We start from the raw sequence: 27,034 nt of genomic DNA on the forward strand, positions 1-27,034 counted from the left end.
CTCACTGCAACCTCCACCTCCCAGGTTCAAGTGATTCTCCTGCCTCAGCCTCCTGAGTAGCTGGGATTACAGGCACGTGCCACCATGCCTGACTGATTTTTTTATTTTTAGTAGAGACCGGGTTTCACCATGTTGGCCAGGCTAGTCTCGAACTCCTGACCTCAAGTGATCTGCCTGCCTCATCCTCTTAAAGTGCTGGGATTATAGGCGTGAGCCACCATGCCCAGCAAAATGTCTTCCTTATGATTATAAAATAATTCATGAGACAGTCCACAGCTGAGCTGGTCTGAGGGAAGTGGGTGAAAGGCTCCCCAGTGGATGCCCCTACCCAGGAGGGTAGAAGAAGGTACACATTGGGGGAGCAAACTCTGGTGCCAGTCAACCAGGATTTGAATCCTGGTTCTGCCATTTGCCAGCGTGTGACCAGGTGAGTGGCTTCACCTTGTGGGCCTCAGTTTCCCCATCTGTAGGTGGCTGGGCCTGCCTCCTAGGGCTGTGGCGGGGATGAAGTGAGCTGGTGACTGGAAATGCTCAGCATGTGCTAGCAGGTGGCGTGCAGGAAACAGCGGCGGCTCTGAGCATTCGCCCTGCCTCTTGGCTTCTTCCAACCATCTAAGCAGATCTACACAGGCTGCTGGGAGCCATGCTGGTGGCCAGAGGTGGTTCTGTCAAGTTGGCTTTGTTTGGCTCTAGCCCAGGTGGCTTGGAGGTGGCTGAGAGGAGCGGTTTGGAAGAGACTGAGTCAGCCCTCTCTTGTTTTCCGTCCTGCGGTACCTCCCTTCAGCCGATTCTCCCTGGGCTGTGCCTGGTGGGCACTCTCAGCCTGTTGTGAGTTTCAGCTTCCACCTGTCCCCTGGCCCCTGCTCCTCCCCACACTGACCTGAGGTTCAGGATGTTCCAGAAACTAGAACCCAGAGTTGGGGAAACCCAAAATCACATTCCTTCGTGGGGATTCACTCATGCATTCATTCCAAAAACCATCCTGAGAACATCCCTCCCGCTGTGGCCCCGCCACAAGGGCTGCAATGGAGAGTAAGGCTGAGCAGGATGGTTTCATGTGGGCACAGGACCCACAATGATGGAGCGATGTGTCCTGTGGAGCCACATTCCCATCCACCCCCATAGCAGCCTCTAGTGTGTGGCTGACCACATCCTTGCCCAGAGGAGATGGGAGCACAGGAGCGGCAGGTCCAGCATCGCACAACCTTGCTGTGCCCCATCCTCAGAGGTTCCTGACTGGGTGCCTGGCTAGGCCTGTGGCCAGGGACGCCCAGGAAACCCTGTCCCAGCAGGATGGGCTGAGAGGGCCCACCAGACAGCCCAGAGGGAATCCTCAAAGGGAGGGAACGTGAGACAGAAAACATCTGCCTTCACTGCGTTCAGCCAGAAGGGAACCATAGCATGTTTCTTATCTGTCACGGGTTGCTGGAACATTGCTGCCTACCACGCTGTCCCCAAGAACCATCACTCTTTTCATAGCCATGGGCTGCAGGCCAGGTGATCCGGGATGGGCAGGTCTCTTGCAGGTGTCCTTCCTCCTGCTTGGACCTGCAGCTACCTGGGCTTCCTGCTTACTACATCAATGGCAGGGGCACAAGAAGGGTAAGGGATGCCCAGCACTGACCCATCGTCCCTCTCACCCATGCCAACCAAAGCAAGTCACATGACCACACCTAGCCTCAATGGGCAGAAGGAACTGCAAAGGCATGTGGGAGAGGGCGTGCACAGAGGGAGGCTGAGTATCTGGGGACAGTGATACCATCTAGCACCTGCTTCCTGCTGGGAGCCACTCTGGGTGGATGGTGAGTAGGACACATGTCCAAGAGCTCCCCTTTGCAGGTGAGGAAACTACTGTGGCCCAGAGAGATAAACAATTTCTCTCCAGCCCCAGAGCAAGGTAGGCCTAGACTCCTGGTTACCTGATTGCTAAGCTCTCACCAGCCTAGACCTCTGCTACCCACCCTGGATGCCCCAGGTTCAGTGCTCCCTGCTAGCGAGTGTCTGCAGACCTTGTGATGTAATATTCCCAGGATGCAGCCGGGCGCGGTGGCTCACGCCTGTAATCCCAACACTTTGGGAGGCCGAGGCGGGTGGATCATGAGGTCAGGATATCGAGACCATCCTGGCTAACATGGTGAAACCCCGTCTCTACTAAAAACACAAAAAATTAGCCAGGCATGGTGGTGGGCACCTGTAGTCCCAACTACTCGGGAGGCTGAGGCAGGAGAATGGCGTGAACCCAGGAGGCGGAGCTTGCAGTGAGCTGAGATTGCGCCACTGCACTCCAGCCTGGGCGAGAGAGGAGACTCCGTCTCAAAACAACAACAACAACAACAACAAAATATTTCCAGGATGCATGGATGCACGTGTGAGCATGCACAAAGACATACAGAAAAAGAGAGAACAAGAGTTCACTTCTGGCCAGACTTAAGAATTCTAGAGAAAAAACTATATTATATACTATATTTTTAGTGCTAAATGGTGCTAAAAGCCTTTCCTGGCAACCATTAGAGATAAAGAGTCGCTTGGTTAGCTTGGGAGCAGAAAGCTGAACTGTGTGGCATCACATGGTTTTGTCAACATGCCTTCTTGGGCACACTCACTTGCTGGCAAGATCTGGCTATGTCCAGATGCACTTGGATTTGCCAACCTGAGCGTGCTTGAAAATGATGCTCACCCCTTGGGGAGAATAAAGCTCAGACCTCCAGCTCTGCCAGACCCTAGAGTATCATAGATGGGTAAAGGGAAGAAACCATCACCATCAGAGAGAAGTCTCATCAATGATCGCACCCTCTTAAAAAATCACATAGAGCTTTATTAAATAAACCAAGTAGAAAGGCTCCTGTTTACATCCAGGTTGTCAGTTTGAGCTCAAGTAATATGCAAGGCACAATTCTTCCTTTCTCCAGCTTTAGAAAAATCAACCACATGGCCCAGCGCTGAAGGACTGAAGGGGGCTTGTGCGGGATCCCCAGTCATCCTGGACTCTCCACACAGCGTCCATGCATGGATGGCCATGGGCATGAGTCTCTGGATCTCCCTGAGGGTAGCCTAGCCTCAGCCTGGAGCACAGGCGCCTGTGATCTGAGAATCTCAGATCCAGAACCAGGAGCTGGGAAGAGAGGACTTTTCCAAGGGTCTCCTCCCCCAGCCCCTGGGGAGTCCCTTTTGGATGGGCAGGCCCTGGGCTGGTGGCTGCCCTCCATCACCGGCCCGGGCCAGGCTCTAGGGCCTGCTGGGAAGCTGCCTGGGGCCCTGCGCCTGACGAGCTGCCATAAAAGTGGCCGCCTCTCACACTGGCAGGCGGTGGCTCAGATCTGCTGAGGTTCTGGAGTGGCACAGGAACAGGAGGAGCAAATGACACTGGGTCTTTGTGCTGAGGCAGGACACAGCAGCTTTCCGAAACACACACACAGAAAATACGACTCCTGCTGCCATCTCAAGGAATTTTCCTAAGGACAGTCCTGGTGTCCTGATGGACTGAGAGGGATCACACTTGGGATGTCCCAGCAGGGCCTAAGCCAAGTCCACCAGATGTCTCAACAGCTTATGAAACAAAAACAGAGGACTGAAGTCTGTTCACAGTGGCCCGTGGTCGGGCAGCAGCCCTGGGTGAGCTCCCGTGTTCTCCAGCCTCTCGCTCACCCAGGGGTTGGCTATCCCGGCCTCCAGGTGCTGGTTCCTGAGGCTTCCGTTGCGGCAGTGGGGCAGACACAGGGACACTCATGTCCCACTGCTCCCCAACATTCCTAGCAGCAACCAGACTAGTGGAAAGGTAAGTTTTCACAGGGGGAAAAACCCCACCAAAAAAATCCCTAAAGTAACTGGACAATCCTTTCCCTGAGACCAACCACTACAGTAACGTCACCTACAGACAACTTGTAAAGAGTACTTTTAACTGCTCCAAGTCTTGAGAAGGGAGAGATTTCAGCAAGGCTAGGAAAATAAAAATGCAACAGCACATTGTCCAGAAACCCTAGACAACCATGCAAAAAGGAATGAGCCAAAAAGTCTTAGCTTTGTAAGACCTGAAAGGAAAAAAACACACATTTAAAACTCCTATATAAAAGAATGAGCTAATGGGCAGAGCCGAAACTACAGCTCTGTGTGAACAGAGACGGCAGTGAAGCTGGCCGGGGCACTCGTCTGGAGGGGCTTGTTCCAGTGTGAATGCAGCAGGGATCTCCCATCTTGGGGGCGAACGAGGCTCGGCTGAGATCCATCCTCTGGGAACCTTCACATGGCCTAGTGGGAGGCATAGGCTGGGCTCCACAGCCCTGAGGGAGGGCTGGCTTTGCGAGCAGGAGGCAGTGCATTGGGAGACGTGGGTGATGAGGCAGCGAAATCTAGGATGGGAAGAGAGACGATGTGAGCAGCAGAGCCAGGGAGAGCGGCGCGCTCCTCAGTTACAGCCAGCATTCAGCAGGCGCCTGCCTCACCCAGGACACTCTCATAGTGATGCCCCGAGGCCTCCCCGGCCAGCAGAGGGAAGTCCACCGGCACCTGCTGAGCTGGCCTCATCCACACAGAGAGGCCTGGGATGCCACCCTAACACCCAGGAGTGCAGAGCCTGTCCGGGGAGAACAAGTCTCAAGTTTCAGGACCGCAGCAGCATCTGTCCAGGGAGCATGTGGCAGGGAGGGCCTGTGCATCTGAATGCAACACAGCCTTGGGCAAGAGCACCACAGGAACAAAGACCTCAAGGGGAGCAGTGATTCTGCAGTGCTCCGGAGACCTTGCAGAGACCCAGGCGTGGCTCCCAAAACCCAGGGAGGAGCACGCTGAGAGAGGCAACTAGAAAGGGCAGGTGCCTGCTGCCAGAGCAGCTGCAGAAAGCAGCAGAGCTATGAGAAGGCTGAGCACCCATGGCCTCCCCTGGGCACTGCTTCGCAGGTGGAGAAGCCGTCAGGCAGAAGGCCAGGGCGTGTGGGCTCTCCTTACTCAGGAAAGTGCTTCTACCCACACAACTGGGTCTTCTTTCAAACAAATTCAGGGACCCCCCCCTGAAGCTGGTCCATGGGCCCCCAGGTCAGCAGACACGAGCTCAAGGACTCTCTGTGTAGGCGACAGAACCCTCAAATGGGAATCAGAAGACATTAAAGGGCCTTCGCGTACAGCACTACAGGCTGGGCACTGCATTGTTTGAGAGAGAGATTGCATTCACACAGTGAGGTGCTCCCTGGAGCTGTGCAGGGTCACCAGAAACAGTTGGACCATTGAAAGAAATGAATTTGCCCCTTCTTCTGGGAAATTTCTCGTCAGAACTACCCAGAATCCCCATCTGTGAGTCAGCTCGTCCAACCCCAGCTTAGAGCCTTCTGAGGCAGCCCCAGCAGGTGAGAATCTGGTCCTAGCATGCACCCCTGCCTAGACAGAGCTCCTTGCTGCCCACACCTCCACCCAGCATGGCTCTGCCTGGGGAAAGCTCTTGCTGAACCAGGACTGGCAGCCCCTCTGCCCTGATCCTGCTGGCTCCCACATCTGTCCTCTGGGCCTCAGGCTCCTTTGGCCCAGGCAAGGACCTGTTGAGACTTAGGGTTCAGGAGCCTCGACCCCTCCCTCAGGGTTCTTTTCTTTCTCAGCAGCTCTGCCTGGTTCTGCCTGCAGGGGGGTTACTCACAGTGGGGGCTGTGCCCAGGGCTGGCTCGAGGCGTGAGGGCTGTAGGCACGGCAAGATCCCGGGGCGTGCAGACAGTGTGGTAGGCTGCAAGAGCACATGGTTGGTTAGAGCAGGCGGGGGCAGGGGAACAGACCCAGAGATACACGCAGCCTCCTCACCTATGATCATGACCGCCGTCCCAGCCAACAGGGCAAAGAGCGTGAAGAACATGACCTGGTAGGAATCCAGGAAGTGCTGAAAGAGGCTGGCTCCATCTGCCATCAATGGGAAGATGAGTTACCAAAACCACTAGGCCCACTGTGGTGTCCCATCATGTTCCTGCACTACTGTATGTCTATAGGGCAGTCCACAGGCCCCTCTTAGACATAAGGATGAGGGCCAGGCCACCTGCTGGAGGTCCGGGCCCACAGCTGCTCTTGGTACTCTGGCGCTTCCTCTCCTGGCGCAGGCTGCAGAGCAGAGGAGGGGCACAGTCCCTGTGGGCCTCCACGGGGTTGGAGGCCCGTTGAGAACAGATGGGAAAGCTGGGGAACTAAAGTCTGCACCATGGCCCCAATGAGCAGTGATCACTTTGAGGGACATTCTGCATTTCTGACTACTCCATTTCTTACACCCCAGGTTTCTACTGATAGCCAGGACCACTTCTGCCTGTCCCTCCCCACCCTGGTCTGTCCCCTGCAACTCACAAGGACCGGGCCCACGGCGATCCATCACAAAAGCCACTGTCACTGGGATGGTAATGGCTTGGTTGGTCGCGGGGCTGGAGAAGGTCAGGGTAGTGGACAGAGGGCCCTGGCTGCCGGCCACGGGGTCCGAGATGCCAACTGTGTATGTGATGAAGCTGGGCCACCCAAGAGACTTCTCCTTTGCGAATGCCAGCACGGCTGGGGACCCGGATTTCACCTGGAAGAGACATCAGAGCTGGGGGTGGGACTCAGTGGAGGGACCACTGAGTGGGGCCTCAGGACCCCGAGGCGGGAGGGCTGCTCTGCATGGCCCATCTCTGGAAGCACCCCTGCTTCAGCCTGACATGCTGGGCTTCCCTCCTGGGGCCCAAGGGTATGGAGTAGAGACCCCTGCCCAGGTCACACCTCATGGGCAGGTAATGACACCTGGGCACTGCTCATGGACGGCATGTAGTCTGCAGAGTCGGGAAGCCCTGTACGTACTCAGGGTGTTTTTTGAGGGAAGGACAAATCAATATAAATGTCAGAATCAAATTCAAGTTTATTCAATTCTAATCAACTGCTGCTTACAAAAATGCTAAACCAGGCCAGGCGCAGTGGCTCACGCCTGTAATCTCAGCACTTTGGGAGGCTGAGGCGGGCGGATCACGAGGTCAGGAGACTGAGACCATCCTTGCTAACATGGTGAAACCCCGTCTCTATTAAAAATACAAAAAAATAGCCGGGTGTGGTGGCGGGCGCCTGTAGTCTCAGCTACTCGGGAGGTTGAGGGGGGAGAATGGCGTGAACCTGGGAGGTGGAGATTGCAGTGAGCCAAGATAGTGCCACTGCACTCCAGCCTGGGTGACAGAGCAAGACTCTGTCTCAAAAAAAAAAAAAAAAAAAAAAGGCTAAACCAACACGAAATATCACCAAGCACCAGCTCTCCAAGGCAGCAGCCCGAGCTCTGCTCACGGCTGGTCTCCAGCAGCCGCCAGCGGGCCGGCCCTCCTCCCTCATTGGCGATGCTGGGCATTCCCTGCCTCTGCGGGAGAACACGCCGTCATGCTGGCTGCAGCAAGGCAGGAGGATGAGCAGGTGGAAATGCCGAGGAACTCCTTGGTTCTCTCACCCCAGAACTCTTCCCAGCCTGCTAGGCTCCGGGCCTGAGGAATCATTCACCCCCCAACCCCACCCCACGACTTAGTCATGGGGGAAGTGAGGCCTGGAGAGAGGGGACTTGTCCCAGCAGGGATTAGGGCTTTCCTCCCTGCTCTGTGGCGGATGCTCCTGCACTGAATTCGGCCATGCCACGCACCACACGCTCACTGGTACCTTTTCTGGGTTCTCAGTGCTGCCCCCACAAGCTTAACTTATAGCTGGGGAAGAACAGCAGAGGTCGGATCAATTAATACAATCACGCAGCCTGAGAGACAGCAATAGTGCTACAGAAAGAGTACTTCAATTTAAAAATTATAATTGTAAAAATAAATTTTAAAGAGAGCTGGCCCAGGACATCCACGCCACATTCCCTCTTCCTCCAGGGCCTTCCTGACGCCCCTGACTCTGGCCTGGCCTGAGGCATGCAGATGCCACTCACCTCCAAGTTCTCCAGAACCTCCGGGGCACCAAAGACCCTGACCTCGGAGCTGGTGTAGTGGTTGCTCAAAAGGATTTCAGCCTGGTCGGCGAAGAGACCTGGGCTGAAGGGCACCTCGGCTCCCACCTGCTCTGTGGAGAAGTGGCTGCTGGAGAGGGAGGCAGTGACCACCAGAGCTGTCTTCTTCATGCTCAGGTGCTTCCGCTGCTTGTCTGTCAGCCTGTGCATTGTGACTGAGCAGAAGTACTGGCCTGCGGAGACAAGAGTGTATTGTCTTGTCCCCTCTCCTGCCCGTGCACTGATGTCATTTCTTCTCCCTGCTTCTCTAACCAGGGTACTCCTATGCATCCTCCAGAGCCCAGGTGAGAAGTCACCTCCTCCAGAAGTCCTCCTGGGAATCCCCCGTAAAGGCCTTGGCCAAGCTAGGATACCCTCTGTGACCAGCAGTCCTCCCAAGTCCCCCTGGAGTCAATCCCCAGGCTGGGCTCCTAACAATCTCTGCCCTCCGGACAGATGGCCATGGTGAGCTGGTCACATGAAGCCCCAAGATGCCCAGAAGACAGAAACTGTCTCCAAGTCCCTTTCACTTTCAAATCCTCGCAGTTACCCAGAGCAGCATCAAACTGTGGCTCTACGGTGAACACATCTTGAGATGGGAAATCAAAGACGGCCGGCTTGAACTGGGACTGGCAGCTGATGAGGGCCTCTGGGTGCAAGGCCTGGATGACTTCCCTCTGGGTGGGGGTGCACTCGCCTAGAGAGGGGAGAGATGAGAGGGTGTGGGCCAGGCCCGATGGCCACCACACCGAATTCCACCAGGCCTGCACAGGCTGGCTGGGCCGCAAATGCCACCTGCCCTTGCATGTCTTCCAGCAGGGCCTCAGGGCTGCTCAAAGTTTTGAGATGCAGCCAGGATTGGTAAAGCCAAGGACACATCATATGGAAGAGGGCGCCATTCAGCATCACAGGGAGCTTCAAGTCAGAATTTCAGCATCTGTTCCAGACCTTGTATCCAGGGGCACAGCAGACGGGCCGGGCCCACTAATGCCTGACTTCTGTCCCTGTCAGCAGGTGAAATGGCAATTTACTTCTGCACATTCGGAGGGTACTAGTTCTCCACTAACACCTGAGCAGCATTTTGGCAACGGCACAGTGCTGTCCACTTGTGCTGAGGAAGGAGCAGAGGCTGCCATGATGGAACAGAGCTGCCTCATTAATTAGGACGAGAAGGGCGGTGCTTCACTCTGCCAGTGAAGTGGTGTAAGAAAACAGCCCTGTTGACTTACTTATTTCTGGCAGCTGCTGTTCAGGGCTGTCATGGGCAGGGGATGGGATTCAACATTCTATGCATAACCTGGGAGAGGTCATTACAAAAATTAAAACCAGCAACCAGTCCTGCTAATTCATTAGTTTCTGGGATTCATGGTGGGAAATTGTGGCTTTCTTTGTTAGGGTGCCCTTGGGCTGAAGTCACATTTCTAGTGCAGAACAGGCACCTTCCGGGAGCTGGGCTCCATTATGAAGATTCCTTTCACTGGCTCAGCTTTTGGAGGACTCCAAGTTCAGAAACGCTGGAAGGAGTGGACTGAGTAGGGGGCTAAATGCCCTCTCTGGAGTTGGTGTGTGAATAGGAAAAGCAGACAAACTCCATCCAGAGGACACAGGAAGCCACCTCCCTGCTCCCAGGTACTCTGAAGACCGCCCAAGTACCGCTCATTAAGTACCTCTCAGGTTAGAGCTTCTGTCTCCCACGGCAACAATCACTTTGGAGGCTGTAGCCTCCTGGAAGCTGGTCTGGATGGGGTGGAGGTGACGGGCCATAATCCTCTGAGGGACGCCGACCACGACCTAGAGAGGGAGCCAAGGAAGCTTCATGGAGCACCGCCTATGTCCCGGTCCATGCTGGGCATTTCCACGACCTCACCCTGCAGTCTGACACAGTGTCACCCATTTCACAGGTGGCAACGCTGAGGCTCAAAGCCTAAATGCCTTGCTAGAATGTGGCAGAGAGGGGGTTTGAGCCCAGTCTAGTCAGACTTCACAGCTCAGTTCTCCGATTGAATAAGCTGCTTCTCCCAGCAGCCAACTGGACGCTGAGCAGCGGGCCTGAATTCATTAATCAATCTGGGTGGGCTGAGGATTTTGGCTCTTGGGACAGCCAGGATCACTTCTCTGTAGTACAGCACCGTACCCCACCCAGAATCCAGTCTGCCCAGATTTTCCCAGCTGTTCCCCCTGGGCCCATCCTGCACCTGGCCACATCCAAACAGCCCCAGGCTGGTGACCTCCCTGCAGTCCCTTGGCTAGGACACCCTCCCACCTTCTCTGCAGAGCCCAGCCCCATCCACCCTTCAGGCCCAAGTCCACTTCCTGCAGCTGAAGGCCCCCCTCCCTCTCTCAGCAGGCACGAGCGGTCCCTGCCTCCGGGGATCTGGTTTCTACCAGTAGGTGAACTTCAGAGCAGGGATGGGATCGAAGCCCCTGCAGCTCCCAGGGATGTGCCCCATGCAGAGCTGTAGGTGACCAGGCCTGCATCACTGTCAAACTCACGGGGCCTCCTCTCAGGGCTCACCACCATCCACCTCCAGGGACTGACAGAGGCTGTGTCCCACTCCCTAGCCTGGGACCCCCCAACCCTGGCTCTCCTCTCCCCTTCCTCCCTGTCCACTCTCAGAGAGTGCCCAAGGCCTCCTGGTCCCTCTCCTACCTGCACTCCCGGAGTGCCAGTGCGCTCCCACCCACTCCCAGGGCTTCGAAGCCACCTCTGGAGTGAGGCCCCCACCCTGTCCAGCATTCTTCACAGTGCTCCTGCCGCACCCGCCCAGCTGCGCTCCCTGCCTCACCTGGGAGAGCTGTGACATCTCTAGCTCCCTGGCCCAGGCTCCTCACCTCCCTGCAGGCCTACCCACCTCTGTGTGCCCCTCTTAACAAAAGACCAGTAGCAACCTGGTCACCCCAAGCCCTTCCTCCCCTCCAGCCCCACTTCTGGATGCTCATGGAGCTCTGATGTGCCTCCCTCCCTCCCATCTCTCCCAAACATGCCTTTAGATTCTGCCATACCCCATGAACCCAGCTGAGGGCCTGGCCTCAGTCTCTGGCCAGTTACCCTGCAGCCACTGCTCTCTCGAGCTCCTCCAGGAGCCAGGTAACCTCAGCAAACACAGCCTTGGTCTATAGCACTGTTTAAAAAACTCCACTGAGTGTGGCATAAGCTTCTACCCCTTCACCCTGGAACAGGAGCAGCAGCAGTTAATTTCTGCTGAGCACTGGCTAGGAGCTGAGCACCACCCTAGGGGCTTCCCAGGTGCTAACTCACTGAATCCTCACAACGCTATCATCCCCATTATACAGACGAGAAAACCAGGGCATAGCGAGACTCAGTGATTGCTCAGTCATAGCCTTGTAGTGGCCAAGCTGGGATTTGACCTAGACTGTCTGGCTCTAGATGCCCCACTGTCAACCTGCACCAAACTGCCCGGAATCCAGTGCATTTTCTGATCTGATCACAAAGCCAGACCACGCTTCTCCCACACCCTCTGTTCCAGCCCCCCATGCTCTGCCCTTGAACCCTGCACACCTTTGTCCATGCTACCCCATCCCCTGATCAGAGGCTCTTTCCAGGAGAGCACAGCTGTATTGTCAGAGGATGCCTCTGTCTGCAACTGGCTCGCCCAAACCGCAGAGCTGCAGCACGAAATATGCAAACTATTAGGTTAAACTGCTAGGTTCCATAAAGCACATGCTGCCTCTAAAAATGAGATGCATTTGGATCTCAGTCAGACTCGGCCCACTGATTCATTCTCAACTGGAGATGAATGGAAGAGAGAGCAGGTTTTGTTGCCTCCAGACTCAAAAGTTGACTTGCACAGGGAGTCTTAACCTTGCAGGTGACAGGGAAGCACCGGCTCCCAGGAAGTGCCCACTCCAGGGTTGCCAGAACCAAGCCCATGGGAGCTGGAGTCCACCCTACAAGGCTGCCTGTCCTCATCACACCCTCTTGAACATGGGCAGACTGAGGCCTAGAAAGAAAAGGGAGCTTGTCCCCACGTCAGAGTCAGCAAGTGGCCAGTCCCAGACTCATGACTCCCAGACCCCAAGCCCTCAGACGGTTTTTCTCTAAAAGGAAAAGTCTTCATAATCCTCCCAGAAGGTCAGGCCCACCTCACAGGCCACTGAGCCACTTCTGCCTCCGCTGCTTGGAGCCTACCTCCTTGTAAGTCCTCAGGTGCCCAGCGACCTCGTAGTAAACTGTCACAGATCCCACGGCCCGTGCCACAGCCACACCCGTCTTGGGGTCTATGTGGAGGATGCTGTTGGCCGAGGAGCTCCAGGTTCCCGAGAGGCCTGGAGAGGAAACATGGATGTCACCCCCTTCCCATAGCTGGACACTCCAGTCAAAGCCCAGCTCACCTGGATGATAAGCCAGCCTCCTCACTGGCTGCCACTACCCCAATGGGGCTCACTCAGCAGCCTCAGGAGACAGCCACACTGCCTGCCCCAGTGCCGGTCATGCCCCTGGCTCCAGCCACCTGGAGCCATCAGCTCTCCTACCCTGCTGCACCCACCCTCTACAGGGCTGTGGCCCCTAGCACCTGCTCTCCCTGACCCACAGCTCCCTGCCTGGAATTTCCTGACCATCCTGGCATGAAGCTTTAGCTGACCCCTGCCCAGGAATGGTCTGGTGCTGCTGCCAGGCCCTGCCCTCTGTAGCTCCTTCCCCAAAGCAACAGCCCCTCCCCATTCCTTCGTTGCCTTATCAATTCCTTTTTAGCAAACAGACAGCAGGTGTGAGGCTCAGAGCTTTCACCACATACACTTCTGAGTTAAAAGCCAATCACATTATATAATAAATACAATTAAAGGACTCAACCATAATCTATTTATGGCAAATTATATTTGTTTTTCCTTAAAGGTAGTATTTCATCTCCTTTTAAAATGAATTTAGTAAGGTAAAAAAAAAGGTGGAGACAATTTGAAAATAAAAGCTAAGTAAATAATTGTACATGTGTTCCACAGATGTACTACAGGTCACCTGGGCATGGCTGAAATTTGGAAGTCACTGATTTAGCCCAATGTCCTTCTTTGCTTAAGTCTCCTAGCCTGTGCTGTCCACGATGATGGCCACTTCCCACAGAATTCACTAAAATGGTCAATTCAGTTCCTCAGCAGCAGCAGCAGCAATCCGTGTGTCGCCTGGCTAGAGGAACTGCGTGAGACTGTGCAGAGGCAGGATGCCCCACAGGAGCAGGGGATGCCCCACAGGAGCAGGGGACGCCCCCCGGGCGGAGCTGTTCCAGAAAAGGGCCTGCAAATGCTTTCTCTGAAGGTTGGACATAAGCATTTGGGTTATGCAGCCTATATGATCTCTGCTATGACCACACAATCTGGCAGTGGTAGGGTGACAACAGCCACTGACCATACATAAATGCATGGTCCAGCTGAGTGTCAACAAAAATTTCCTTGCAGAAAACAGGCACAGGCTGGATCTGGTCTCTGGGCAGCAGTTTTGGAGCACTGCTCCTGAGTATCCTGCAGGTCTGCCTGCAGGCCCCCGTGACTGGCGCCGAGCCCCCGCTCGGGTAGCCCCCGCCCAGGTAGCCCCCACTCAGCTTTGCAAGCGTCCGTGACTCCACAGGTTCCCTGGCTCAGGATCTGTCTTACCTTCCAGGCTGGTCAGAACAGTGGCCAGACAGAGCACGTCCCCCACCACCATGGCCCCGGACAGCTCTGGGGAGATGGCCTGTAGGACAGGCAGGGGCACGAAGTCCGAGAGGCCTGGGTGCTCTGCGTCCCACACACGGAGCAGTGTCAGGCCCACACTGACTGTGCGGACAACGCAGGTGTTGTTGGTGGGGCCCTTCCCGATCTGCACAAAGTCGTCTCTAGGCACAGGAGAGAAAGGAGGGCTCGCTCTCAGTCTCGGTAAAGAAGCCTCCAACTCCCAGATGGAGAAATGTAGTCCAGGTCCTCTGCTGAGCAAAGCATTCGACTGACTGAGGTCCCAGTTGTGGCCCCAACTCGAGGTTACCAAACAGCGGCCCCAGACGAGGGACCACTGCAGGCAGATGGCACAGGCTCTACCTCCTCACTTGTCACCCCAGAAAGCACACACAGCCCGCAGCTAGGCAGTGGCAGCAGCATCATTCCAGCATTCCAGAAAGGAAACTGAGGCCCCGAGGGGAAAGAGATCCAGAGTGCTTCCCTACGCTCTTCCCACCAGAGAACTGGACATGCCAGAAAGGGAAGGCTGCCCTTACTATGCAACCTGACTGCAGAAGCAGCCTCTGCCCTTTCCTCCTCTGAAAAATGGGGATCATCACGTGCCCGTGACACAGGCCTGGCGTGAGTATTACATGAGGTCAGCAGTGGGGAGGCACCTGCCACAGGGCAGGTGCTCAATGTTGCCAATGGCAGCTTTGGTGCATAAGTGTGGACGGCGTGGGGTGACAGTTTGGGTTAGGGATTGTGGCTGCATCCTTGCCTCCACCACACCTTTTGATCCTGAGTGCTGACTGGGTCTCTATCAGGTGCTCCTGCCACAAGAAGGCCAGAATGACCTGCAGTGCAGCCAAAGGGCTGGGAGAACTGGGCTCCATTTCCTCCAGGACATGCCCTAAACTGACAGATGGCAATTCTGTGCACACACACAGAGCACCATGGTTTGCCAGAGGTCCTCATGACCCACTCCCTCAGCTGAAGGAAAGCCCTGGAACCTAGGCCACACTGCCCAACATGATAGGTGTGGAAACAGATTTTTGGATGGTGACCTGCTCACAGGGCCCACAAAGGGCAGAGCTGTGGCTAGAACCAGGCCTGACTCTAAACCCTAGTTCTTTCCATAAGGCAACACCCTTGACACCTGTCTTTGAATGCATTCAGCAACAGGGAAACACAACCGTGGCAGGACCTGTGGGCAGCCGAGGCTGAAGGGCCAATCTCCTGTGCCTCGGGGCGCGCTCCCTGGAGCTTCCCCACACCCTACTTCCTCCTCTGGGGGCTGATGCCTGTCTATCTTCCTCTGAAATGGTCTGCATCCCCCGAGGGCAGTGGTGCTTCCTCGTGGCCCTGCACGGTGCAGCATGCCCACATCTCTTGGAAACTGAAGTAACGCACATCTTCCTTCAACAGCAGCAGCCTTTCTGTGTTATCCCCAGTTGTCTCTATCAGGTACCAGACAGGACTTCACAGGAGAAATGACCCTCGCCCACATCCTACCTGTTAGTGGCAAAGTTGAGGACCGAATTGTGAGCATGGAAGACATCTCCAGAGTTGTCGTGGAAGTGGACAGTGAAGGTCACGGTCATTCCCAAAGGCACAGCCACCAGGGCCTCCTTGTTCTGGGTGTGCAGGACAGGGCTCATGGAAACCCTCAGGTAGGAAACAGGGGATACCTAAAGGACAACATACAGGTATGATGAGGATTCAGTCCCAGGGACTGGCCTCCAGCAAAACCTACCTCTCAAGGAGGGGACGCCTGCCCCCAGGAGGATCCACTTCAGGAACAATGCGGGGCTGGACTTAGGGGTCCTGAGAGGAGTAAAGGCCACACTCCCCAGAGTGTCCCAACCTAGTGACAAAGTTCTTACCTCCCAACACAGCAGATTGGCCTCACTATGAGAAAACCCACCCAGGAGTGTCCCAATCCATGACTTGGAAAAATGAGATCGCTATTCACATTGAGAGAGGGCCCCCTGGGCTGCAATATCCAGTTTCTTCAGAGAACCTGGCTCTTGGGGCATTTAAAGAAACAACGTCCTTCTGGATCGATGGGGAAGCTCTAAGCATGTCACAGTGTGCCTGCAGGACACCAGGGCAAGGAGGGAAATGGGGATTTCTGGAGCCCAAGAACCCAAGCTCCATAAACAGCAGCCCTTGTTTCTCTGAGTCCAGGTGAAAATCTATCCTGGCTCAAAAACTAGTGCTCCAAAGGTCTGAACTTCTTTGACAAAGTTCAGTGGTGCAGTGTCTGGTATACAGCTAGTGCTCAATACATATTTGTTGAAATAGCATGAGCAGTCAGTCACTTTCACTCACCAAAAACTAGAGAGGGGGATCTGCTGCCAGGCACCCACTTTGAAACAGAAGATGTGAATTAATGAAAAGGGTCTGTGACCCAGGCAGAGTCTAAAGATTTAAGTGAGTGTGTGTCTTCTGTCATCCAGGGTTCAGCAAGTGGTGACGAGACATGGAAAGAAAATTCCATTCAGCAAAACCCCAGGACCTGACCCAGGGATGCTGATGGAGAAGGTCCCATCCCTAAGGAACACAGAATGGCAGAGGGCAGTGCCATGATATGGTAGAAGGACACCGCCCAAAGCAGACAGACCCCATCTCTCAATTCCCATGCAACCTTGAGCAAGTCACTCCCACTCTGAGCCTCAGTCTCCTTGTCTGGAAAATGGGCCACCTCATTCTCAAAAGCACAGCGGATGTCATGTACTGGATGTCACGACTTTTATGGCAGATACCGAGCATATCATCCAATGCTCTTAAGAACAGATCATGTTCCAGGCACTGGGCTGGCCCAGAGCAGGAGCTCCACCATGGGTGGTGATAACATCAGTGGCCAAGCACGGTGGGTGGAGCACCGGCACTCCAGTCAGGAAGCTGTGGTGCCAGTCCCATTTCTGTAACCTTACGCCAATCATGGATCTCACTGGGCCTCATCTATGAAATGAAGTACTTGGAATCAATGATCTCCCAAGGATCTTCGGCTCTGACGACTAGAAGATGCTGTAGCTTTTTATCTACCCTGAGTTATTCTTTTTTTTTTTTTTTTTTTGAGACGGAGTCTCACTCTGTCACCCAGGCTGGAGTGCAGTGGCCGGATCTCAGCTCACTGCAAGCTCCGCCTCCCGGGTTCACGCCATTCTCCTGCCTCAGCCTCCCGAGTAGCTGGGACTACAGGCGCCCGCCACCTCGCCCGGCTAGTTTTTTGTATTTTTTAGTAGAGACGGGGTTTCACCGTGTTAACCAGGATGGTCTCGATCTCCCGACCTCGTGATCCGCCCGTCTCGGCCTCCCAAAGTGCTGGGATTACAGGCTTGAGCCACTGCGCCCGGCCTTACCCTGAGTTATTCTTAAATTCCTATCTACAGTTTCCCAGCTGGAAGGTGAATATATTCACTTTTACTCCTGAGAGGCATATTACCTCAGTGCTATTGCTTTCATTACTCCAAAAAGGAGGAGAATGCAACCCTACCTTTACGGCAACAATGATGGTTTGGTTGGCCCCAAAGGGCTCTTGTGCAATCACTTCGATGGTGGATGTCCCGATCATAGACCCTGATGCTAGAAAGCCTTTCTCATCAACATGCACGACTGGAACCTTTTCAGGTCCATCCAGGACGCGGTAGCTCAGAGAGGCTGCACCATCCCTTTGGAAAACAAAATAGAGCTGTTTTTGTAGACGGCAGCAGTGGGAGTGGGCCTGGATACAATGCCAGGACATCTAAGAGTCTGCAGCTCCCCATGCTCCTTGGAGGTGAAAAAGGCCCAATCTTGGCCCCACGGGCCTCAGGACCATGTGCTGTCAGTTGTCTGAGGCTTCATCAGTCACCCATGGAAAACTAATTCAGAAATCCAATGGTTACAAGCAAAGTGCGGCTTCTCACTCTTCCCAGAGCAGCGCCTGCCATGAGTCGGCCAGCAGGCAGGGAGAGACTGTGAGGGCAGTTTCTTTCATCAGCTCCATGGGACATTTACTGTAAAATATCATTTCTGCAGCAAATTGTTCTCAATTTACTGAAGCAAGGCAGCCTGGCATAGTGGATGATGGGGCTTTGAGTCTGACAGAAGCCAAAGCCGGTCCCAACATGTCCTGCCACCAGCTGTGTGCACATTACGTCCCCTCTTCTCTCGGCATTGACTTCTTACATGGTGAAAGGTGTGCAATGATTTTGCCTTGTCCTATTTCTAAGGACTGTCAACAGGATAAAAACAGGCTACCTGCTAAGAAAACTGTTAGCAAACTACTGATACTATGCACTGGGTAGCAAGCAAATTACGCCATATTTTTTACCTTTTTACATATTTATTAATATAATAAAGAAACCCAGGAAGGAAAGGCCTCCAGCTCCCAGGGCTAGTTCCCATCATCTCTGTCTCTTCCACAGCCCTATAGATGACTAGGAACAAATGTTATTGCTTCTGCCTAAACATTATTTCTCCACCAACCCCTTCCTCTTAACCTGGGGAACTCTTACTCATCCTTCAAGAACTCCAGCCCGAGCATCTCCACCTGGGACATGCCTCCCCTAAATCCCCATGGACAGCACCCTTCTTTGGGCTCTGGCTTGAATACTACACCTTGCTTTCTAATAACCTTCTCCTGCTACCCTCCTCCAGGGCACCCTATGTCACCCATATCCGCGTTCCTGGAGCCCAGCATGGAGCCTGGCACTTTGTTACTTTTGGCTGAATGAAAACATGTATGTGTTTCATGCAACAAGTAAGTGTCCTGTGGCCCGTGGAGTCTCCCGCTTGGCAACTGCCATTCAAATGCAAGCCACTGTTATGAAAGGCATCCTCCTAGAATCAAAGGTAGGAATTATGTTTGCAGAAGAGCTTTAAACAGCTCTTCCCAAGCGTTACTGTGTGGCCCCCTTGCCTGGGGATCTCCCTAGAGTGCAGCTTCTCCTTGGGCAGGTCTTGGGTGGAGCCTGAGAGCTGCATCTCCTCTTCCTGATGATGCTGATGCTTCTGGCTCATCAGCTACACTCTGAGTGGCAAGTCTGGAAACACAACACTTCTAAGCTGGTGTTTTTTTTTCCCTTTTAAAGACTGAATTTTAGTAGCTTGCATAAAAATGTTTCTAGGCTACAAGGAGGAAAAAGAGACCCACAGTGAGAAGTGATTTCAAGAAGCAGAGAAGCACCACAGAGAAGAGAAGGAGCAGGCAGAGGCCTCATCCATTCCAAGCACAACAGGAGAAAACCTCCCTGAAAGCACCCATGGCTCCTGACAGTGTTGACACATGAGCTGTCGGATGCAAGTACAGCCACACAGCTTTGCTGGAAACAAGAGCTGAGTCACGTACCTGTTTGTCTGCAGCTTTATATACGAGTTGGGCGACATTAATATTTGTTCTGCTTCTATTTCAGGGTTGAGCAGCTGCAGCTTCTCAAACACCTGCAAGAGAGGGCAAGTTTCACTTCCGATGGGGCACTGGAGTCATATCCAGGCCAGGTGTCTGCTTCTCTCCTAGCAGCAAGAGTCGAGGAGGGGCAAGAGAGGAGAAAAGCAGCTTTCTTGCCTGTCAGGTCACTGGTGACATGATGTGAAGGGCTGACCTTTAAGAGGCCAAAGGTGTGGCCGGGTGCAGTAGCTCAGCCAAGGCAACACAGCAAACCCCCAGTCTCTACAAAATAATTTTAAAAATTAGCCACGCATGGAGTGTGCAACTGTAGTCCCACTACTTGGGAGGCTGAGGCTTGCACTCCAGTCTGAACAGCAGAGCAAGACCCTAATATACACACACACACACACACACACACACACACGTGTGCGTGCCAAAGATATGATGAGAAAAGGCAGGCAGCCTCATGTTTGTGTAGCCTAATGGGAGCTCCTTTAAGGAGCCTGGAAACATAGGCCTCTCCCTCCGTGCCCAGTGAGGGAGAACTTTACCTGCTAGGATATGAGCTCGGAGGGCAGCACGCACAACTCCAGCAACAGGATCTTGCTCAGGGTAACTGTGCCAGGACTGAGCCTGGGCAAGGCACCACCTAACTGCTCCTTCTTCTCACAGAGACATCCTCCTCCTCATTGCCACCATCTCAGAACAACCCCCGTTCCACCTCCCAGGCCCCTCTGGCTGGCTCTGGCCATGCTCTTGCAGGATCCACATAGACACACACAAGGGGCTGGCGAGGAGCTCAGTCTAGCAGATGATCAGCCTCATGAGATTGGCTCAGATCTCATCCTGGGACGCCCAGGTGCTCCAAGGCCCTGGTAGCTCCCCGAGCCCACAGCAGCAACATCTGCCTGGGAACTCCAGACCCCTTCTCTGTAAGACTTCAGATGTGTCCACCACCTGTGTAAGTCCCCTCTCTAAGGCCCCTTGGGGCTGCTGCCTCTGTGGCCTCCCAGCCTGGTTCAGGGGCAGTCACTAGCTGGCAGGTAAAGCTGTGCCCTGAGCTCCCCACTGGCCTCTGATCAGACCAGGTGGATGCCCTTTGGGCCTGAGCCCTGGGCCATGGCCAGTATCATCAGATCTGACAAGTGCTTCTCCAAGAGGAAGATGGCCTGATTCTGTCCCTCCCGGCTCCTTCTGTGCTCTGTCCAGGTAAGCCTAGATTTCCTTGTGTGCACAGTCCACAACTAACACCCTCTCCACGCCTGTCTTGAGAGTTGTGGGCTCCATATGAAGTGACAGGAGGGGCAGCACTTCCCAAATGATGAGAAACAGCCTTTGGAAGCTGGGTGGGGTTTCAGTGTCAGGTGAGACGAGGCTGACTTGTATGCCCCCTTCCAGCATCCACAGGGAAGCCACCTCACTGAGTCTGACGCAGACACACTTACTGCCCAGTAAATACATTCACAAATAGGGTTCCTCCTATTTTTTTTAAACCATGCATTCCTATCTTTCTCTTTAGATGAAGGGGGAGTTGTAAGAGATTTCCCACTTTCCTGTTAACTAGAAGAAAAGCAACAGCACAAGCCCCATGGTAAATGGCAACTGATACTTGATCTCACTGTCAGGAAGACAACAGGGAGTGGTGGGGCCTGTGGCAAACTGGACAGCGCAGCTCTAACGGAGTCAAGGTTGCTTCTCATTGCCTGCTGATTTTGCTGTGGCAGACACCATATCTTTAGGACATGCTGCATCTTAGATTTTCACATAGAATCTTCCTATCTTTACATGACAACAAGCTGTCTCAAAGGCCTGAGTAAGCCAAATAAAACACATTTGTAGGCTGGATCCAGATTCTCTAGTTTCTGATTTACTCAAACTCCACCTGCTATCAGATAGGGAAACAGGGGCACAGAGCTGTCAAGTGACCCAACTGAGGTCACACAATTTGGAAGCTGCAAAGCCCTGCCTTTAATTCCATGATAGGCTCCAGAACTTACTTCCTTTTAACAAAGAACATGCACTTGGTGAGTGTGGGGATGTGCATGTGGACCTCTGTGTGTCTGTATATGCGTTTATGTATGTATATGTGTCTCTGTGTGTGTGTATATGTGTGTGTGTGTGTGCACGTGCAGGCAGGAGTGAGGGGTTGGCAAATCGGTGGGGTTTTTTTTTTGTGGGTGTTTTCTTTCTTGAAAAGTTTGCTTCTTTGCCCCTGATCAGGGAGGTGCTTGGGTTAGACATAGTTTACTTCTTCTTGAGGAGGGGACTAGAAACTGTTTTGGGACATATAGGGAACATTTTTTGTTTTTCTTTACAGCTTAGGAGCACCTAGGGGTTACTGAGGTCCAGAGGAGCAGAACGAGGCCCTTGAAGACAAAATTGCTCTTCAGAACCAATTTGCCAACTCCCTACCTTGCAGAGGGGCCCAGAGAGGCAGGAGCTCACCCAGATCCCATCCTGTAAGTAGCAGGGACAGGCCAGATACAGACCCAGGGCTGCACCCCAGGCAGGAGAACTGCTGGACTCAGTCCTGACCCCCTGGCTCTGAACAAGGCCCCTCCCTCTCTGAGGCTGTTTTCCAAATGCAGACAGGTCACAGTACCCCGGCCTCTTGAGGCCATTCCCCACTTACCCTGTGACCTTGACCCTCCCTGCCTCAGGGGCATCAGCAGGTGGCAGCCCCTTCAGCCCCTGCCCAGCAGGCTTCACCTGAGGTCTGGAGGCAGCAATACTGAAAAACGTGTAAGGGCGCCCCAGCCTCTGGGTGCTCTATGTGTGTTAAATAAACACAGACGATGAAATTAATGGCCACTCAGCCACAGGGAGCCCCAAGCTCAGAATTTTTTGCTCTTTTGGCCACACATCAAGTGAGTTCCCACCTCCAGGCCTTTGCCAGCCCCTCTCATCCTGAAACATTACTCTTCTGTGAAGACTTTGCTTGGCCCTACCTCTGGGCTCCCACAGCACCAGTCACACTCGGATGCTTACCCCACTGCGATGGACCACTGTCAACCCCATGGACTGAGAGCTTCTCAGGTCTCCCAGCCTCTGCCCATGCAACATGTGGCTCTGGAGGAGGATTGGGCAGCTGGCACTTCCTCTCCCCCTTCCCTGTGGCCTGTCCACCTGCCTCCTACCTGGACTTGGATCTCATCCGAGAGTTCTCTAGCCAGGCCATACAGCTGCCCCGATGTGGGGTCCACAGGCTTGACCACCACCCTCAGCCCGGTCCGGCCTTTCACCCGGCCAAGCACGTTCATGGCAAAGTTGTACTGTGACGGGAGTCGGATCGACGCCTGGAAGACATCAAACACATTTTCAGGTGTAAGGCCCAGGTCCCTGTGTCCTCAAAAAGGTAGAGCTGGACAGTAGGCCCAGAACCCCCAAGCCCTCCTCCTGGCAGCTGTTGGCCTATTCTCAAGGGCCCTGCCTTCCTGCCCGGGTTGGGTCTGCTAATTCCAGAGCTGTGCAGACCCGGCTTCCCCAGCATGGGTGCCCAGGTCCTGCCCTGCCTGCATTGCACAACGTGCACAGATGCATTTGGAAAATACTGGGCCCACCCACATAAGCCAGGGGCCTTCATGACAGGTTGTCCCTCAGACTTCAGTGCTTGTAGGTCACCCAGAGTGATGCTGGGTTTTGCAGTGTGTCCCTGCAGACTGCTTTGTTTTAGGATATCTGTTAATAAGTCTCACTGCTTGTGCTCCATGGGGGCAATGTGGGGGAGCCCCCAGGCACCAGACACAGGACCCTGTTCCCACTGAGTAGGGTTGTGGGGGGCATTAGTCCTACACTAGACAAGCTTCAGACAGCCTTTAGGGAATCCCATCCCTGGGCCTGGGCCTCTTTCCAGGCCTCCATCCCCACTGTCCCTGAATGAGGCAGGGAGCGACCTTTCAAGCCACCCTCCACTTGGGTCCTGTGTGTCCAAGACCCACCTGGGCTTGAGCCTAGAGTCACAGGGGCTGGTGTCCAGTCCCATTTCCCCACTGGCTTGCTGGGCAACCCTGGGCAAGTCTCTTCCTGTTTCTGGCCTCAGTTAACACAGAGGGACTTAGTAGTCTCCCCGGCACCTTCCAGCTCTGACATCTCAGGAGGAACCAGGGCCCCTCGCTGGGCTAAGGGAAGGGGAGTTTGGCCTCTGGGATGAAGCAAGAGAAACCGAGGGCTGCCAGACATCATCTCAGAAAATGGTCAGAAGCTGCAGACTCTGACCTCCCAGGACTTTTGTGACTTCCTCACACGGCCACTTCTGTCAGGAGAGGCACCTACTCACTCTGTCTGCGTGGTTAGCATTTGAGAGAAGGGAGTCCCGATGAGCCTCGGGAGAGGGAAGAAAGCGGGAGGGCCTCTCTAGGTGTGAGGATGAGGACCTCCTCTGAGACAATGTGGCGGGAACCCTCCCTGACCCTCGGGGTGCTGGCCTGGGACAGGGCTGGGAGGTGAGCTCTGGGGGGATGGTTACCTACCTCGTGGTGCCGCCCTCGGAGGTCCAGGACGTCCCGCTTGGTGACAGACCAGTGGAAGGTCAGGCCTGGCACGGCATTGCCAAAGGAGAAAGGGTTCTGGTGGTTGGTGATGCCAGTGACATATACGGGCATCTGCAGGAAGAAGTCAGAAGCAGTAGTTCCCAGCACTGGGAATGCCCCCAGAAGCTTTGCTGCCTCCTTCAAGCAGTAGGAGACGAACCCAATTCTTCCCCAACCAGAGAAGAGCACGGCACAGGTTTGGGAATTTTGATGAAATATCAAACGAGCAAACCAGAGGTGGGACTGTTTTCCCCACACTGTCCCTCCCCTGCAGCAGGCTGTGCCTCTCCATGGCCAAGAGACTCATTTCTGGAAGGAGTCCCTGGAGCTCTAGGAGGCCACGGGTCCACCAACAGCACAGCTCGCACTGCCCCACAGTACTGGTTCCTCCAGGCCCCTCTCTCCTAATCTAGCCGGGGTCCCTGCTCACAGGGCATGCGTGGGTACGGTCCCCAGCTCCTTTAGTCTCTTATTTGCTGAGTTGGCTTGAGGGCACAGGTGGAGGCAAGATGGCAAAAGGCCACAGCAGGTGCCGTGCCAGGCTGCCCAGTCCATTCCCAGTGCTGCCACTTCCTAGCTGTGTGGCCCTGGGCACGGGCCTTAAGCTTTCTGTGTGTTCATTTGTTCATCTGCAATACCAAGATGGTTCTGACACTAACCTCCCAGGGCTGCTATGAACACCAAATGGATTAATGTCCAAGACAGCATGGAGTGGAGTAAGCACCACGGTCACTGTGCTCCTGTTAGGCATCTGGTGCTATTCCAGATGTGGGAAGGTGACAGGACAGCAGGAAGCAGGCCTTCCATCAGTGGCTACCAGAGAGCAATGGAGGGTGTCTCCCTGGGTGGGGACAGGTGAGAAGCAGGCCCTAGATACCAGGGCCAGGGAGATGGAGGAGGTGGAGAAGCACTCTAACTCGAGGACAGGGTTCCAGCAGTGGCTCTTCGGGAACCAGCATTCAGAGCCCAGGAGGTCAGCTCACCTGGGTGCCTGTCCTCATCCGCATGATGGGGGCGCGGATTCTCACGGCCCGTAGCAGCAGCACCTCCACCTGCACGAGGTCCTGGGGAAAGAGGCTGGCACTTAGGTGCGGGGATGCTGTGCTGGCCAGGGATGTTTCAGGAAGGGACCCCTCAAGGGAAGGAGGCTGTGGCTCAGAATCTGTGGCGAGAAAGCCCCTCAGGATGACCAGCACCGTGCTCCTCTGCCCCAGGAGGCCTGGCTTTGTGGGCGGCTCGTCCTTCATGGGCCAGCCACTGCCTCTCCCAAGGTCCCATAGGTCCCAGTCCAGTCCTCTGAGGCTGCCGCCCTGTCTGATCCAGCTGCTCCGGGTCAGCACTGCAGACTTGGGGCCGGGAACTGGTGCCTGCTCTTCCTTAGGCCTGGCTGCCCTCAAGCAACAGGTCTCCAGGCCCTCCCAACCCCAAATCCAGCCTGCCTGTCTCTGACTGAGCAGAGTACAGGGACGAATGCAGCAGCCCTGTAGAGTCTGATCAGAATTTATAACCTCCTTCATTCTCAACTCCACACTCCTATTAATCTGGCCAAAGACTAACTCTCCTGGCTTCCTCCTAGTGCTGCTGAGTCATGCTGAACTGAGGCTATTAAAACCCTTAGGCCCTTTGACGTGCTCATGCTGAGCCCATCTTCTGAGCCTCATGACTTGGGCTAATACCTGGCACAGAGTAGGTGCTTGATAAAAACCCATTCCCCTCCTTTCACTCATCCTTCTGCTCAGTCTCCTCCTGCTCGTCCTGGCCTACCCCATGGCCTTGGGGTGCTGGCTGTGTGACTTGGAATGGACAGATGGAACTGGAAGCATCTGACCAGAATCACATTCCAGGCATGGACAAGGGGCCACAGGTGAAGCCCCTGCCTGCCTAAGCTCAAGAACATGCCTTTCAGATAGGGCTGGTGGTGCAGCCCCTCCACCTGCCAAGACCACCAGGGCCTTTCCCCAGCACCTCCCCAACTCGCCAGATGGGGGACCTAGAAGAGAGGGTGCCCAGCAAGGTTAGACCACAAAGACAAGGAAAACACAGGGTCCTGTGCCCCTCTTGCTGAATTTCTAGGAAGCTGCCCTTTACCTACGCCCTTAGGAGAAAAACCAGCCAGCTCCTGAGGATGCACTCCTTTTTAGAGGAAAAAAAAAAACAAAAAAACATACAGTCTCCTGTGGTCCTGAATGTCACGCTCCAGGAAGCCCATCTGAACTCTGCCCCATCCCTAGGACAGGTTTTTACATCCCCAAGGCTTTCTCTTTGTCTTCAAAATTGACACACACTGGGAAAAGGAGTAAATCAATGAACTCAGTGATCAAAGTCAGCCTCTGAGAATAAGGACTTCCCTACACCCTGTCTGGGGCAGTGCACTCGCCAGCTCCTGGGGCGCTGTGTTTACAGGCTCTGAACTCAGGACTGCACGGACTGCTTCCAGGGGACCTAGTTCTCATGAGGAATGGGATGACTGACTCTGAAACGGGTTTCTGTCCACAGTTGCATTACACATCACAGAAGGCTCTTCTTACAGACCAAGTTTCTGGCGCAGCTGTGAGTAGAACCCCAAAGCAGCCTTCCAAGATGCTTCAGCAAGTCACTGCTGGCGAAGCAGGTCAGGCAGAATGCAAAGGCCCTGATTTTAGCCCTGAGCCCTGAGAGGACTCAAGGAGATGAAGGCAAAGTGCTCAAAGCAGCGCCTGCCCTCACCACGAGTGCCATCATCCTCTACTGGAAGGGCCCTTTGGGGCTGGGGGTTGCTGAACACCCTGCTCTGTAAGGAGCAGCTGGAAGGACTGGGAGACTCAACCTGGAGAAGAGCAACCTCTGGGGGTCTGGGTGCATATCGGCAGGGCTGTCCTGCACCAGGGTCCCTGCAGGGACTGCAGACCCAGAGGGCCGAAGCAGTACCCTTGGAGAGGGGTGGTACTCAGAGGCAGAACCCAAACACAGTAAAGAGGCTTCTGTCCCAGGCACAGCTGCCTTGGGAAGCAATGGGCCCATGGCCAGAGCTGGCCATCCCAGGGGGTTCAGAGAGTGCCAGTCTCCAATAGCACGCCTGTTACCTGAGAGATGATGACCACCTTGCCAGTCTCTGCATCCACTGCCTGCACGAGCCCAGACACAGTGCCGTTCCCGACGGCGAGGCCTCGTACCAGCCCGGCAGCACTCACCAGCGCAACGCTCTCATTGCTGATGGAGAAAAGGATGTTGGACTGAGGCTGGGGGCCGCCCTCGGAGGTGACCTGAGCAGGGAGGAAAGAGCGGTGTGTCAGTGCCCATCATGCCAGGCAGCCCACGCCTCCCACTCAGAGAGCCAGGGCCCCAGTGCAGGCAGCTTCTGCCTTCTTCTCCCAGTCACTGCATGCAGGGCCACAGGTAGTGTGCCTGGAACCGGGTGGTGGCCTGCACTAGGGCTGGAGCAGGACATGGCCTCTCGGCTCTCACCTGCATCGTGGCCCCGATAAGCAGTGTCACCTTCCTGGGCATCAGCCTGAACGGGGGAAAGACCTGTTGGGAGACACAGGAGAGAAAGGACTGCTGTGC

The 27,034-nt window shown here is 54.7% G+C and overlaps 1 protein-coding gene across 6 annotated transcripts in view; it reads right to left on the bottom strand.

Annotated features, from left to right (window-relative positions):
* Positions 1-2,797: 2,797 nt before the first annotated feature.
* Positions 2,798-27,034, bottom strand: part of NUP210 (nucleoporin 210) — a 105,231-nt gene continuing 80,994 nt past the window's right edge. For 2 of the 6 annotated variants that reach the window (XM_015446302.4, XM_065539026.2), the window contains 17 exons: positions 26,936-26,998; positions 26,554-26,733; positions 24,475-24,555; positions 23,432-23,563; positions 22,100-22,258; positions 18,924-19,015; positions 17,088-17,262; positions 15,101-15,276; positions 13,547-13,854; positions 12,093-12,229; positions 9,610-9,733; positions 8,493-8,639; positions 7,886-8,136; positions 6,307-6,523; positions 5,779-5,874; positions 5,621-5,704; positions 2,798-4,346 (listed from right to left, as the gene is read on the bottom strand). In XM_015446302.4, the coding sequence (XP_015301788.3) occupies positions 4,246-4,346; positions 5,621-5,704; positions 5,779-5,874; positions 6,307-6,523; positions 7,886-8,136; positions 8,493-8,639; positions 9,610-9,733; positions 12,093-12,229; positions 13,547-13,854; positions 15,101-15,276; positions 17,088-17,262; positions 18,924-19,015; positions 22,100-22,258; positions 23,432-23,563; positions 24,475-24,555; positions 26,554-26,733; positions 26,936-26,998 (2,523 nt within the window). In that variant the 3' untranslated portion in view covers positions 2,798-4,245. Of the gene's footprint in view, positions 4,347-5,620; positions 5,705-5,778; positions 5,875-6,306; positions 6,524-7,885; positions 8,137-8,492; positions 8,640-9,609; positions 9,734-12,092; positions 12,230-13,546; positions 13,855-15,100; positions 15,277-17,087; positions 17,263-18,367; positions 18,619-18,923; positions 19,016-19,139; positions 19,245-22,099; positions 22,259-23,431; positions 23,564-24,474; positions 24,556-25,590; positions 25,776-26,553; positions 26,734-26,935; positions 26,999-27,034 lie in introns of those variants that run through there. The other 4 variants (XM_005547877.5, XR_012431516.1, XM_074033037.1 and 1 more) reach the window with 4 other exon arrangements.

This window comes from Macaca fascicularis, chromosome 2 (assembly GCF_037993035.2).
Source record: "Macaca fascicularis isolate 582-1 chromosome 2, T2T-MFA8v1.1".
In the NCBI taxonomy this organism is placed as follows: Eukaryota; Metazoa; Chordata; class Mammalia; order Primates; family Cercopithecidae; genus Macaca; species Macaca fascicularis.